This window comes from Dysidea avara, chromosome 1, assembly GCF_963678975.1.
Source record: "Dysidea avara chromosome 1, odDysAvar1.4, whole genome shotgun sequence".
NCBI lineage: Eukaryota > Metazoa > Porifera > Demospongiae > Dictyoceratida > Dysideidae > Dysidea > Dysidea avara.
The window spans coordinates 3,015,492-3,030,109 of NC_089272.1; the positions used below are offsets into that span (position 1 = coordinate 3,015,492).

The 14,618-nt window shown below is 37.7% G+C and overlaps 2 protein-coding genes across 2 annotated transcripts; one reads left to right on the forward strand and one right to left on the reverse strand.

Annotated features, from left to right (window-relative positions):
• Nucleotides 1-200: 200 nt before the first annotated feature.
• LOC136247414 (uncharacterized) lies at nt 201-2,744 on the forward strand. The gene is made up of 5 exons (XM_066039127.1): nt 201-336; nt 430-565; nt 1,767-2,006; nt 2,311-2,499; nt 2,588-2,744. The coding sequence occupies exons 2-5, from the start codon at nt 491-493 to the stop codon at nt 2,633-2,635; spliced, it is 552 nt and encodes a 183-aa protein (XP_065895199.1). The 5' UTR covers nt 201-336; nt 430-490; the 3' UTR covers nt 2,636-2,744.
• A 2,037-nt stretch (nt 2,745-4,781) lies between these two features.
• LOC136253166 (uncharacterized) lies at nt 4,782-13,339 on the reverse strand. The gene is made up of 5 exons (XM_066045796.1): nt 13,286-13,339; nt 13,012-13,140; nt 7,790-8,026; nt 6,920-7,108; nt 4,782-4,954 (listed from the first exon to the last, which is right to left on the reverse strand). The coding sequence occupies exons 2-5, from the start codon at nt 13,090-13,092 to the stop codon at nt 4,907-4,909; spliced, it is 555 nt and encodes a 184-aa protein (XP_065901868.1). The 5' UTR covers nt 13,093-13,140; nt 13,286-13,339; the 3' UTR covers nt 4,782-4,906.
• Between the last annotated feature and the right edge of the window lie 1,279 nt (nt 13,340-14,618).

The window sequence follows — 14,618 nt, forward strand, 5'->3', positions numbered from 1 at the left end:
GGGGACTTGGCCCCCATGCACCTTTTAACCTCGGCCCCTGACACTAAATTTTGTTTTTGTTATAACGCATAACACTTGTGTCTGTATACTAACTTACTTACATGATTTCAACACAACTGAACACTCAATAATGCGCGGCGGCAGTTCCACGTTACTCATGCGGCATCATTAAGGTTTTTGCATATTTGAGCAGTATATATACCGTTCGCTATAAAGTGCCATACGTATAGTATAGCTAGATCATAATATTATACGAATTTGTCATAGCTAGTATAGTAGCAGAAATCACTCAGTGATTGCTTATAGCTAGTGCGGTGAACCGACGACTGATATTTGGTAAGCAAATATTATCATAGTCATGTCACCTTTAGCTAATCCCATTTGGCTCTACGTATTAGCTATAGTTGTGTATACCATTTCTTGTTGCAGGTAGCTATACACGTTTAACTTATACTAAGTTGCTACATACCTGATAAAGACGAGGATCAAGATGGGAGATGGAGTGGAAAAACCGACCTCAGCTGGACCCTACATCTTTAGTGCTATACTAAAAATTTCGATCATAGTAAGTGGCCATCCTGCTTGTCTGCATGGGCGCTCGTGCTCCTATAACGCAGTGGCTATTGACACAGACCGTCCTTGTCAATAGCTTGGCACCTCGCTCAGCTCCATGCATTAAAGCTTGGACTAACTTGGCTCGGACACAGACCAAACAACTCAAGCATCAAGCACACTAGCTGTTGCTAACTTTTTTAGTTTTTGGTGAGTTCGAGGTTAGAAGGAGCGAAGCGACCGTCCCCGTGAAGCAGCTGGTTCTTTTTTCTGCTTACTTAATATCAACTATAGTCACATATCTACAAATTAATTAGCTACATCGTTTAGCTCGTTTGGGGTATTGCCCTGCACATGCAGGGCTTCTCAGGTGAAACCATACATGTTATTATTTTTGATGATTAAGAAGCCAATAAAGGATAATAAAGAATTCCAGGTATCTTTGTCTGTAACTGATACAGGATGTTTACAATGCCCTCTTGGTGTTTTAGTAGTTATGACAACTAAAAGCACTACATGCAACTATTGCTCATTTTTAGGTGGTTGATCTCAGCAAATTAAAGGTACACCTATTAGGCATATAGCTACTATAAGTTGACAACTCTCTCTTCCGATTGCCAGGGAGTCAGTGTCTATATAATATACTGGATTAACCTTCCCCTCCACTCTTTTAGTCACTCCTATTGTTATCTATAACACACACCCTTCATTGATGGGTATTATAGAGCTCACATGTCCGCTTGACATATTGAATCAGCATGCAGCCAAAAACAATTCAAACCAGAATATCTACTACAACTTTTGGCTGAGTTAGATCATTCACTGATACAAAACAGTGGAACTCACTACTTAACTCTATTCTAGTGATTATATAGATGTGATTAGTTTTATTCAACAAAGTTTGTCCATTTTCTAAAACAAGTGCTAGAGGACTTTTGAATTAAGTGGGCAGAGCCTTGATCTCTGATTCCCAGAGAGTTTTTCTGGTAGAAACTCTAAAGAATGGACAATCAATTCAGACTGCTTTTAATTTACATATATAGCTATATTATTTCTATTTTTTCTCCTTGCCATGTTCACAACCAACCCAAATCGGTTAGATATGTGGACGCATGTTGCCTGAGGACTCACATACATGTACTTAATTTAATTGCATTACATTTTGTTCATCATAATCATGATGGTGTTGAAGTTGATGGTCTTTTATTCTACAGGCCTTCTGTATCATCATAGCTGCATTCAGGACAGAGCTGTTTATGGCTAGAGTATCCTTTCCAGCAACTGGTGATCGAGATCTTCCACTTGCAATCTGTGAGTATTTTGATACTGATGAGGACCCTAAATACTATGGAGATCGTGTGTGTAACAATGGTATCGCTGGTGCCATCATGAGTATCCTGTTTGCCATGGCCTTCATGACTGCTGAGCTCCAAGCTGCATGTGCCACTTCAAAGGTAACTTATCATACTATATCTTGTGTGCATGTTTATGGTCACAGTGCAGTAACAACAGGAATCGCCGCAGATGTTATACAGGACACAGAAATCATATTGCTAGTATTACACTGCTGCTATAAATTCAGATGCCATGCCTGTGCAGTGCACACACTATTTTATGCATACAGTATAGGGCCACACACTTCTAGCTACCATGATGATCAGGATGCTTTGGTTGACTGATGGTGTCCATATTACACTGTGTAGTATTCGGGTTATTGTAGCAAATCATATTCTGTTACTATCATTCTAATTACTGTAGTCTGTGAAACCGCTCCACTTTGTGGCATTTGTGTTTGCTGTGGCATTGTCCATCTACTGGTTGATATCTGCTGCCCTACTGGCTAACTTGTACACAAGATACTGCGATAATCTGTCGCGTCATTGCCGTGACACTGAAGAGAAGTTCCTCCTATTGCCAATAATGGGATTTTTGACCATGGCTGCTTGGGTGAGTTCTTATATTTGGTATAGTTCACATAATGGACATAGTCAAAAATGTAACTATCTAGTCAATACGTCCTCTTTTTCATCCACAGATTGGCCAGGCCATTCTCTCTCTGGTCCGGACTACCAGAGGAAAGTAGTACAATATTAACACGATCTTCCTAATGACTTTATAATAATATCTCTTGCATGTTGTGTGTATAACATAAACTTTTCATATTATTGAAAAAATTTCTATCATGATAGTGTGTTTCTGTAACCAGCAAGTACGTAATTATAGTTATTGTAAAAGCTGTGCAGTACTACTGTTGTACGTATATACTGGAATGGTATATAATTGTACTATTCATAGAGGGCATATGTAGTATGTTATGGCCTCTTGGAAAGTACAATGGTGTTTCATGAAGTACCCATGCATGTTTGGGACCTACTTTTGGTCACTATAAGGTGATCTTATTAATAAAGTCATGAAGTACACCTTAGCTATGTTTGGGACCTACTTGACATAGTCACTACAATGAGATGGTCTTATTAACGAGGTCATAAGTACACCATATAGCTTTCTAACATTTTTTCAAAGTGATGATTATGCACCGACTCCAGATCGGGAAAAGGTGGGGATTTGCAAATACTAGATGACGAATTCTCCATCTCGGGGGACAACTTTGAGTTACAAATCTCTATTTACCCCAACAGTATGGCTATTCAAGTTGCAAATGTCCCTACACTGTGGACAAACTTTACATGGGACATAACATTGATAGGTGAAAGAGGTGACTGTTTTATTAGAATGTATATCATTTCCCTGACAGCTGTAAATAATCTCAATTTCTGTAAAGCACAAATAATTAGTCAATAACTCTGTAGGGGGAAAAGGGTCTAGTCTTTTTCAAATCCCACAATCTTCTTGATGCATCATGAGGTTACAACATTAAATTGTCTCCTCCACTATATATAACTTTTACAACTGTGGATCATAGTCAAATGTATTCTAATAGAACAGTCATAGAGGTCTATAGTGGATTGCTTCTTTGGACCAAGGAATTCAACAAATGGTTCAGAACACTTCAAATGTAGCTAGTAGCTTGATCTTGAGTTTTCCAGTTCCAAATTTTGACATGCATTAGAAACTAAGGTACCTGCTCCCCCAGACCCATATCTGTGACTCACTACCAAATCTGGAAACTATATATACACTTTTGAAAAATTCCTATTGTACATTATCCGAGTGTTAGCATAACTTGCATTGTGGTTGTCTCATAAGAGAAGTGGAGTACATCACAGTGCGTAATAAAAGTGTCAGTATTACAGCTGACTGTTTGGTAAGTAATATGGCTGCATACTGATACTTACAACAAGCCAGTGGCAAAGAGGGTGTAAATCATGTGATCAACAATAATGTTGAAGGCCTAGCTATCATGTAAAAGGTATATTAACATCCAGTGAAAATAGGTGGACTTGTACATTAAAGGTAGGTAATGAGATTAGAGATAATAATAGTCTTACAATAGTTGTTTTATGGTTGGAGACTGCCATGTTCTTAAGAGCAGTTGCACATTACCCAGGCAGGTTGGGAAGGGGAGTGGCAGAGCACACATGATAAGTCCCAAATTACTTGAGAACCAATAAAGTTATTATTGAAGACTTTGTGGTCAGTAAGTTATGTGGCATAGTAGCACTAACTGAGAACTTGAAGGTAACAGCATACAGCATCTATACTCTTTGATAGACATCTTCCTAAAGGGAGTAAACCACATTACAACTCTATCAATGATCACTTCAGTAATGAGACAAAGAATCATGGTGGCATGTTGCAGCAACGTATCTCACATGTTGATTATTGGATGGTGAGGGTCATGGTGATTTAGTTGTTTCTTCCGCAATTTGTTGCAACTGTCAGTCTTGCTTAAATGATTTATCAGATCCTGCCAGGGCACTTGGACTACACAATCCTATCACATTCAAATTTTTAGATAGTTTCCATAGAAGTTGGCATGGCACAATTTCAACAATATTGGACATTCTACCTGCCAGTTGCTACAAAGCCATGCCCTCCCGTTGAAATTACATTTCTCCAACACTTGTACTGCTGCCATTAATGACTTTTATGTTATGTTATATGTAGCTCTTAATTCATGATACAGCTACATGTACAGTAGAGTGGAACAGCACAGCATTAAAAAAACTCTGGTGGTATAGACATGTTGAAGGTGTTATTACACCTACATGCGGGTAGTTAGTTAACTAAAATCATTCAATTATGACAACACTAAGTTTTGCACAAGTTAGCATATATTGTTTGCTATCCATAATAGCTACCTACTATAACCTCAAATTTAAAGAACCTAAACAGCTTAACCTACCAAACTATCACACAGTCAGTGTGTCACACAAAATGTCTTGTTCATTTGTTATTTCCCTATGATGATCCGGGTCACTGACATGACTCCCTGGACAACCTGCAGTGGGCAATAGGATGTAAAGTACTTGTATACATCACACTTTCTTATCTCCATAGTTGTAAATATACTATAGGTCTTGGTGATACTTACTGAAATATAATATTAGTTACTGAAATATAACATTTAAGCGATGATATCACATGAAATTTCTGTTATCAGTAGTACAGAATAATAGGGATCATAAGGGTTTGAATATACCTTGCTAGCATTGGTACCTGCCCTACGTGCAGGATCATTTCACATTCCATATTAACCACAATAACATGAATCAATGCATTGGGAATGAAATGTTAAAAACCATGTCCTAAAGTAGCATGCATGGTGATATATATTTTGCATGTACCTTATTCCACGAATTGTCAAGACATGTACAAATTATGTGGTGCTGTCCTATCATGCAGACACTGTGATAATGTGGCCAACAAACTGAACAAAGAGTATTTAATGCAGTACTATATGCATTGTAGCTATACTGCAAGCAAAGGTTTGAGCAAAATTAACTTAACACACAGGCGCACACATCCTGGCTAAATGTTTTTTATAATTTAAGAAAGTAGTTAATATCACAACGAATTAAATATTGGAGCTACAAAGAGAAGGCACTGACAAACATGCATCCATTTGGCTTGCCCATGTGTGCCTTGTACTTTTCCAACAGCCCATATGCTGTGAAGCAATACCAGGATGCTATGAACTTACTATGAGAAAAAAATTAAGAGGTATAGAAAATGAAGAAAAGGTTTTGTCACTGGCAGGATTCAAACCCTAAACTTACTGATTCCATCAGACAAGTGTAACTCAATAACAGCTAGGCTACAGGCTTGATTTCTTTACTGTTAGACATTTCTTCAGCATGACAGGTACCCACATACCGCAGTATGAGCAATACATGGACTTACTATTGTCATTCTTTGTGTCCTATTTTTTTTTGCTGACAGCACATGCAAGGTGTCAATTTGCAGTAGTGTAACAATGGCTTTGTGTTTTGCAATAGTAAGAATGGTTGTAGGTTAGTTTCATGTGCCATTCTGTGCGGGGGGGCTATACAACAGCCAGCACATAGCCAAAAACTTCATTTATTAGTAATTGGTATAGGCTGTGTTGTACTATTAACGCACATACTCTTTTTGTTACAGTGCTCTAGTAGTGAGATACAGTGCTCTAGTAGTGAGATACAGTGCTCTAGTAGTTTGCTATAATAATTCAAAACAGTTAACAAGCAAGACTAGGAGTTTTACAAGCTAGTAGGATAAATTTGCACTTCAGGTGATGACCCCTTTTGTTTCTTGGCGAGTTTTGACCCCACACTTATCAAAGGGTATATCCCTAGGTATCTTTTTTTCTCCCTTATTGCATCATGAATATGGTGGCACAAACTGGGTAGCCATAGAGTTATTGGTTCAACAGCTACAGCGTTCTGTTTGAGGCCATGTGTATAAAAGCCGGTTTATTGGCATATGCAGTTTCAGTGCATTGTGACTAGAAACAACATGAGGATTTAAGAGTTAACAATAATATAAGTGTCATAATTTGTATTATTCATAGGAACATGTATTGGTTGTATGCAGATTAGTGATCAGACAATTTGTGATATGTGTAGTTCCACTTACATAATATCACTGTAAATTGTATATGAGCACACATCTCAACCACATTGGTTAGTTGTGCATGTCATTAACTGCCAATTACAAAACCCTAGTTGAGTATGCCCAGCCAAAAGGCACATTTTAGATGCAAGCAACATATTTTGAATTGGCAGCATTTTGGAAAATTTTATTCAATTTAAAAAATTCACTAAGCACAGTCATCACACACACACACACACACACACACACACACACACACACACACACACACACACACACACACACACACACACACACACACACACACACACACACACACACACACACACACACACACACACACACACACACGCTAGAATTCATTATTGTGACTCACCCAAGCAACCATGGTCAAGAATCCCATCACTGGTAAGAGAATGTATTTATCTTCAACTTCTTCACAGCGTCCAAAAATGTTGTCACAGTATCTTGTGTACAAGTTAGCTAGCAGAGCAGCAGATATCAGCCAGTAGACAGCAAAAAACACAGCCCATACTAGGTTCAGGGAGTGGCCCAGTCTTACAAACTAGAGGAGGTAAATAACTGAATTGGGTACCGTACATACAGTATCATGACTATATGTATTTAGTATAAAGTTTACCCATGTATGTGTCTTTATATTTAGGCAATGTAGGGATAACAGAAGGCAGATATAACCACCAGCTGAGAGAAAACACGAGAAACACTTAAAAGAGTTAAACACAGTCACTCCAGCATTAGGGTCGGGTGATATTGAAAGAAGTACACCGAGATATATCATGGATGTATTTATCACGATATTCGATACTTTCATGATATTACATGCAAATTAGAAAAACCATGTCAGTAATATTCATATGCAAAGGTTTTTCTCTCTGACTCATAGTTATATCTATCCCAAAAACAACTCTTGAGCTATAAATAATTACATACATCCAACCATATTATTAAATGTAATTTGCTGCAATTTTAAGACAGCTACATTGTGGTATTTCATTTTGCAAGCAATAAATCATGGTATATCATGAACTCGATATACCACAATGTGTAAAAACAGCCTCGATATAGTTATCGTCTATCACGATAGCAACAATATATCATTATATGGCCTAACCCTATCCGGCATGACTCAATTTGCAGGTCACCCTGCAGATACTGGCCAAACATAAGACCCATTGATCTATTAGGAATCCTAACAATAATTTGTACATTATGTGAGTATACATACCGTAGAAGTGGTAAATAGTAGCAGCATATCAACAATGATTAGTAACATTGTTACTAGGATACTCATAATAGCACCAGCTAGACCATTGTTGCACACACGGTCACCATAGTAACTTTCACTGGCATCAACATAAAAGCAGATTCCAAGTGGTAAGTCACGATCTTCAGCAGTTATGACAAAACTCACAGCACTTGAAAACAACTCCACTCTAAATGCAGCAATTATCACACAAAATACCTATTTTAAAAAAAACAGTTGATAAGGTTACAAAGTATATTTATCACACAGTATGGTAGTATTGTATATTATGGATCATGGAGATTTGCACTTTCTCATAAAAAATGAAACAGAAACCAGCCTCACAATATATATGGTGCTTTGACAGTATTGGTTAGGTGTAACACAAAAATATTACCTTTAATAGATTGCTACAAAATTTAATTTTTTATTCGCTATATACTGATTGACTAACCGCTCGCCTGATTGGTTCAGAAAAGCATAACTCAATAATGGCTAAGGCTATGGGCTTGATTTTTTTCACTGTTAGTCAGTCCAACAGTGTCTTTTGACATACCATGCAGTACGTACTATGCATGCTTCATGAACTTACCTTTGTCTTCCTTTGTGTCCCATTTGTGACTGTCTCCCAGCTTGTTCATACAACTGCCAATTTGTTATTCTCTCAGTAATTAAAATAATATCTATTGACCAAGGAATCGATCACTAAAGTTTCAACCTATTGAGACGAGTAGTTATGAAATCATAGCGCTAGACAATAGGAAGAGCAAGGAAATCAAATTTTGTACAGTGACTATACTGAAAATAAGCTACGTACAGGCACTTATATTCGCAGCGCTAACTTCCTTAGTCTACAGTGTTGGAATTTGGCTTAAGATGTCCACACCATGGATTAGCAAATCAATCAAAGTACAGTTTTAGCCCTGTAGTCACTTACGCAAATGGGTATGAAGGCAGTTTTGTTGAAGAAATGAAGACAATCTTGTTTACACCTACCACATGTATGCGAGACACATATTGTTAGGGCTACAGAAAAGAAACAAAGATTTTTGAACTCTCCATGAGCAGGCAAATAAGATGGTGTATGGTTTTAATCAGATTTGAGTCTTCTTTTTCTGAGTAATGGCCTAATAAAACTTGCATTATTTTTCTTTTCAGCATTTAAAAAAAATTTTAAATTCTTTTATTTTTCTCAAAATGTATGCCTGTGCAGGTTTTTTGTTTGCTGAGACAGTCACATTGTTTAATTGCTGACAGTGCAGTGGTGCATGATGGCTTCTAATCCATATTTTCAGTAGTGACTGGATCATTGATCACAGAGCTTGAAGTGAAATTTTAATTCCCTACCATAGTCATGCTGGTTTATTGCAAACTATAGCCCTATTATGGACTAATGTAGGGATTAAATTTGTTTACTTCAAGTGTCGATCCACTTGCTTACGTATTTCCATTTGAACTATCTCTACTAATATTGATACAACATTCCATACACTTGTACAATCACATATTTTAAGAAAGTAACTTTGTAAAGGTAGCCTTTAAGGTAGCCTTTGGGTGAGGTCCTTTGTATTTCACAGATATCACGTAATTTCAAATTCTATTGTTATTTTTATACACAACTGAATGCATAAAGTTAATTTCTTGATAGAAAATGTACAAGTACAATTGTTAGCATTGCTTTATTCATGTCAGAGTAGCAGTTAAGGGAATTGAAGTTGAGATAATTGATCTTTGTTCTTAGCCTAAGAGGACTAGTCTGCTGCTTTTTCACTGCTTTTCAAGGTTAGGTGGTTTGGAGAGGAGTTTGTAATAGTAATAAGCACTACAAAATATTTATGCTTAACTTAGTAGCTACATTTTTGAGATTGTAAAGTGGGTTGTAGCATTGAAGGAGGACAGCAGCAGCAGCATTGAGTGGTGGCTGCGGTTTTCACAATGGCCAATTGTTGTTATATTGTTTGTCTGCACTTCATGTCTCTATAGTATGTTCATGTTGAGCTGAATCCTCAAAAACATTTATTAACTCATGGATGCAATTACACACGATCTTGAATATTGGCTCATTTGTAGTACTGCTTGACATGCTAAAAATATTTCAAAATATTGCTGTTCAAATGTTTGACATAATATTTACGACCAACCGAAATTTTTGCAATAAATTTCTTTTGGGAAGCCATATAAGCACAGTGCCCATTACAATCCTTTCCCAAACTTGTAATGGAACCAGACCATACGTGTCTGTTGTTGACACCTTTGCTGTTACCAATAATCATCTGGTTGGCTGAAATGTTAACTCTGTTGAGAAAAAATCCACTTTTAATTTTTAGCTGTTTTTCAGGATTCAGCTCAACGTGAACATACTATAGTCTTGCATGATCCCTGAATTATGGTGAATTTCACTATGTGTAGCGTCTAATTTCCAGAGTACACTTTCTCTAAGAGTTTACAGTATTAATTCTAACACTTCTGCTTTATATAGTACAAAATGAACTGCTAATTACTATCCAACACATTCTGATAATGAAGGTCCCATGTGCAATCTCAGTTGCTTTTCTATAGGTAGCTATGATCCTGGTAGATTGAGTTTATGAAAGTCTGGTTTATTCCCATAGCATGCACTGGTGTGTAACTTAAAGGGGCACTCCTTCGGTATCGAAGCCATTCAACCACACATTATTTCACATCCCCAAGTGGACAAGAAAAGGTAGGATTTTGGGCTTGTACATCAATAGTTAGGCAGGTGAGATACAGCCTAACATGTTTTCCCAGCTGCCAACAGTATCCACCCCATCCACCTGGTTGGCTCAAGTTGTTGTGTAGCATTTATTACATGCAGCTGTATCTCGCTATCCCTTCATAGCAGTATAAGTACAACAGGTTTAGAAACTCAAAGGCTTCACAATGTAAACAATACTGACAGTAGTGTCCCTTTAATGTTCAGTGTGGCTAGCCACAAACTGGCATGGGGTGTATATCAGCTACCACTACCAGTTTTTCCAAACATTCTAACCATAAATGAAAGATGCAATTATAACTCAATAATCAAAGATGTAACATAGTTAAATTGATTACATTATGAATTACATAATATTATATCGAGACATATTCATATACTGTATGGTCATCTGCTATGTTACAGGTTTGCACATACTGGATTATTTCAACACATTGACATCATGTTATAGGCTATCAAGTATTACCCCCATCCAAGCTTTACGACATAAAATTGTTGCTCCACCATGAGGCAAATGACAATCATGCATTAAGTGCATGCCCAAATATTTTTTAGGTTCATGACAGGGATGACATGCTGGGTTTGCTGTACATAATAGTTTAATGGGGTGTGGGAAGCAGATTAATCAGCAGCTGTAGTACCACTGGAGGGTAGCAGGTCTCAAAGCCGCTGGCATGTACTCATGTTTTGTGGTAACCATCACCAGCTATGAGTTGACAACCTCACAGCATTGCCTTTAGAAGTATAAGGGAGTATGCACAAGTGTAACTTGTAGACCTCTTTGATATTGGGCAGGGGCTCAGGTGGATGCTAACCAACTATAGCTATCACAATGGCTTTTTCTCTACACCCCCCCCCTCAGGCATATATGGGGCTTTTGACATAACCGAATGTAAAATATCCCCATAGTAGAGTTGTACCAATTCTCAGCATTTAACTAGGCTAAACCAAAATCTGTGTTTAATGATAATTAACCGATACCCGATTGTAGGCACTCCCTTATTAACATTATTACTGCTTTTCAGTGACCAGCCACTGCAGGTCTGACAGCTACTTGTGCTGCAGCCTTTGATTACCTAAACAGGAACTTAACTAGTTTCGCGTGCCAGACGGTTTGTGTGGGGGCGGTAAATAAACCGTCTGGTCACTGTTGCACACATTCCGGGACCACTGCCGGAATGTTGGCAGAGCCAATCAGATCGCTTCGCGCACTCTGTGACGAAACAACCACTAATAATTCACAATTCTTAGTGTAATAAAGAACTGAATCTCAGCTACAGATCACTTTTTATGATTATGATTATGATTATGATTAAATACGGGTAAAGGCCCTGCATACCCGATCAATGTAGTAATTATACAAAAATAACTCTTAAATCAATTAAATGACTTATACAAAAATAAATCTTGAATCAATTAAATGACTATCTAATAATGATTTAAAAGTGTTAATCGAAGAACTATTTACAACATAATTAGGCAAACTATTCCAATTGTTGGTGATTCTATTGATAAAGTAATTAGATCTACACAATAGTCTTGAGCGTTCCTTAAACAATTTGAATTGATGCCCCCTGGTAATAGATCTTGAATACGTATATATAGCTATCAGTAAAATCGGTGGTGAAATAATTGTTAAGAAAAATATTAGATCACCTCTCAATCGTCTATAATGAAAAGATGGCAAATCTAGTTGTGTCAACCTCTCTGAGTAAGATTTGTCTTGAAGTTGTGGGATGAGACGAGTAGCCCTTCGTTGTATCTTCTCTACCTTTCTGTTGTCTAGAATGTAATGAGGCCCCCAAATAGGATTATTGTATTCCAAGATAGGCCGAACTAATGTATTGAACAAACTTTTTCGAAAGTTTAACAACGCCATGGGCTTAGGATCTTTGTTTCCCTAGTACAGGGCTCTTAAAAGCGTTCGTATAAGAACGATCGTGGTTCGCTATGGATTTGTGAAACGACAGAATTGTCGAGGAAGACGTTCAGCAATGTTTCGAATACGTCACCAGGACATTACCAGTACAATTATTGTATTAGTCTGCTCAAAGAGGTGATTGGAACGATTATTGCATCATCCTTGGCGCAAAACAATGCCGTGATGTAATCTAATTGCATTCCAATGAGTTCACGGAAAGCGTGCAACAGTGACCAGACGGTTTATTTGCCGCCCCCACACAAACCGTCTGGCATGCGAGACTAGAACTTAACATGGCTAATAATGTGAAACAGAAATGGACCAAAGAAAGGATTTAAAAAAATCTATACTGGAACATCTGGATTGTCTAAATGTATAGTCTCTAAAGCCTCATAACTCACTTGTATCATTTTGATGAAACAATGGGCTTCACAGCACTACTAAAGCCGGCTGGCCCATGTACTGTACAAAACAAAGTGTTATAGATATATACAAAAGAATCAAGGAAAAATTGAAAATATTAAAATAGCAAGCTACATGGTGACTCACCACTACTCCAATTTTCGGAATTAGCGAAATCACTACGTTGAGGATGTATGACCCAACTGAGAGCATTTCTTTTCTTCCCATATTGTTGGCGGTAGCAGCAACTTTCGGACTCTTCTTTTCACTGCAAGTCTGCAACCCAAGGAGAAGGCACTCGAGTGAGCATTATACATTTACACAGAATGCATGGCTACGTACGTACATACGTACTGATACAGCCATATATAGTACAAGTATGGTACAAGCAAATGCTGTAATAGCTAGCTACGTTTCTTACCACAACTGATTTCTGTCAGTACGTACGAATGATCCCCCTTCTATTGTAATGACTTCCGGACTATAATTAGGCATTCCAGCCCGATTTTTAAATTTTGGAAAAATGGACTTTTTATATGCTCAACAGATAGAGTATTGATTGCCGATCTCAGAAATATATAGTTTGTTGGGTTGGAATTAACTACTTTGGCATGCAAAGTGCTTTAAAACTGAAAAAAGGTACATTTTTTCTCCGGGGCTACCCATACATTTTAAAGGGAAAAAAGGCACAATTGAATCAGGAAGCCATGTAGCAATCTGGACTGTCTTGAAACTGCAGTTGCTTCTAGCTGCAAGTTTGTACATATAATGAGAGTAACTTCAGATGTTATCGGATCTCAGCGATCTTTGTACGCTGTGTAATGAGCAAATATGTTTCACCTACTGCACACTTCTCAATACAATGGTGCATACCCACAGGCAAGAGGCTATCTCAAATAAGTAAAAACACCAAGTTAACAACTTATAAAGGTAAACAACTAAAGTGGAGGTGCCACAAAGATGCAACAATACCTAAGGTGGAGTTGTGGTTTCAATTACAGCATTGTTATGCTGACTTTGAAGTGGTTTGTATTTTTGAGGCTTACACAGCCATCAGAAAACTGCTCTGGAGCTGAAAATCGCTAACCCGAGCAAAGTAACTACGTACTTTAAAGTAAGCAACAGTGACTACCTTCCACCCGACACTACGTTTTTTAAAGTTTTAAAGTATTCTACATACATTACAAGGCTTGAAAAGATTACAAAACAACACAAAACTTACTTATATGAAACGCGCACGACAAAACTAAGATTTTCATGATGATCATCGTGTGGACAAACCCCATAGCGATTTTCATCCTCATTGGAGCTAGGACCACGGAGCAATCCCAAGTTAAACGCGGGTTGTTGTTTTGTGCCAGGGTTCTATTGGGGAATATACGGAGAATTTTTTTATTAAAAAATCTCGGATACTGGAATGCCTACTATAATTTTGCGCATGCGCAACTTTCTTTATTGATTGTACTGCAGTTTTCCAAGTTCTTGCAATGCAAAGCGTCATGCGCTATACAAGCATGCACGTGCGCAGTTGTTCAACAGTGGATTTTCAGTGACAACTACTGACTCACAGGGCTTCAAGGATGCCTACGCATACAACTCGACAGCCACAGAATATTACAGGAGTATTTAAAGAACTGCGCATACTGACACATCATTAGCGCATGACGCTTTGCATTGCAAGAACTTGGAAAACCGCAGTACAGTTGCTTGATAACGATTTCTTTGCGCATGTGCAGCGAACAGCCAATGAAATT

Bases quoted from the DNA above. Each gene is read 5' to 3' on its own strand.
- LOC136247414 (XM_066039127.1), top strand. From the start codon at position 491: ATGGGAGATGGAGTGGAAAAACCGACCTCAGCTGGACCCTACATCTTT. The intron at 2,007-2,310 runs GTAACTTATCAT...TAATTACTGTAG, and splicing joins CTGCATGTGCCACTTCAAAG to TCTGTGAAACCGCTCCACTT. The intron at 2,500-2,587 runs GTGAGTTCTTAT...TTTCATCCACAG, and splicing joins TTTTGACCATGGCTGCTTGG to ATTGGCCAGGCCATTCTCTC.
- LOC136253166 (XM_066045796.1), bottom strand. From the start codon at position 13,092: ATGGGAAGAAAAGAAATGCTCTCAGTTGGGTCATACATCCTCAACGTA. The intron at 7,109-7,789 runs GTATGTATACTC...TACCTCCTCTAG, and splicing joins TACTATTTACCACTTCTACG to TTTGTAAGACTGGGCCACTC. The intron at 4,955-6,919 runs GTGAGTCACAAT...TGCCCACTGCAG, and splicing joins TCTTGACCATGGTTGCTTGG to GTTGTCCAGGGAGTCATGTC.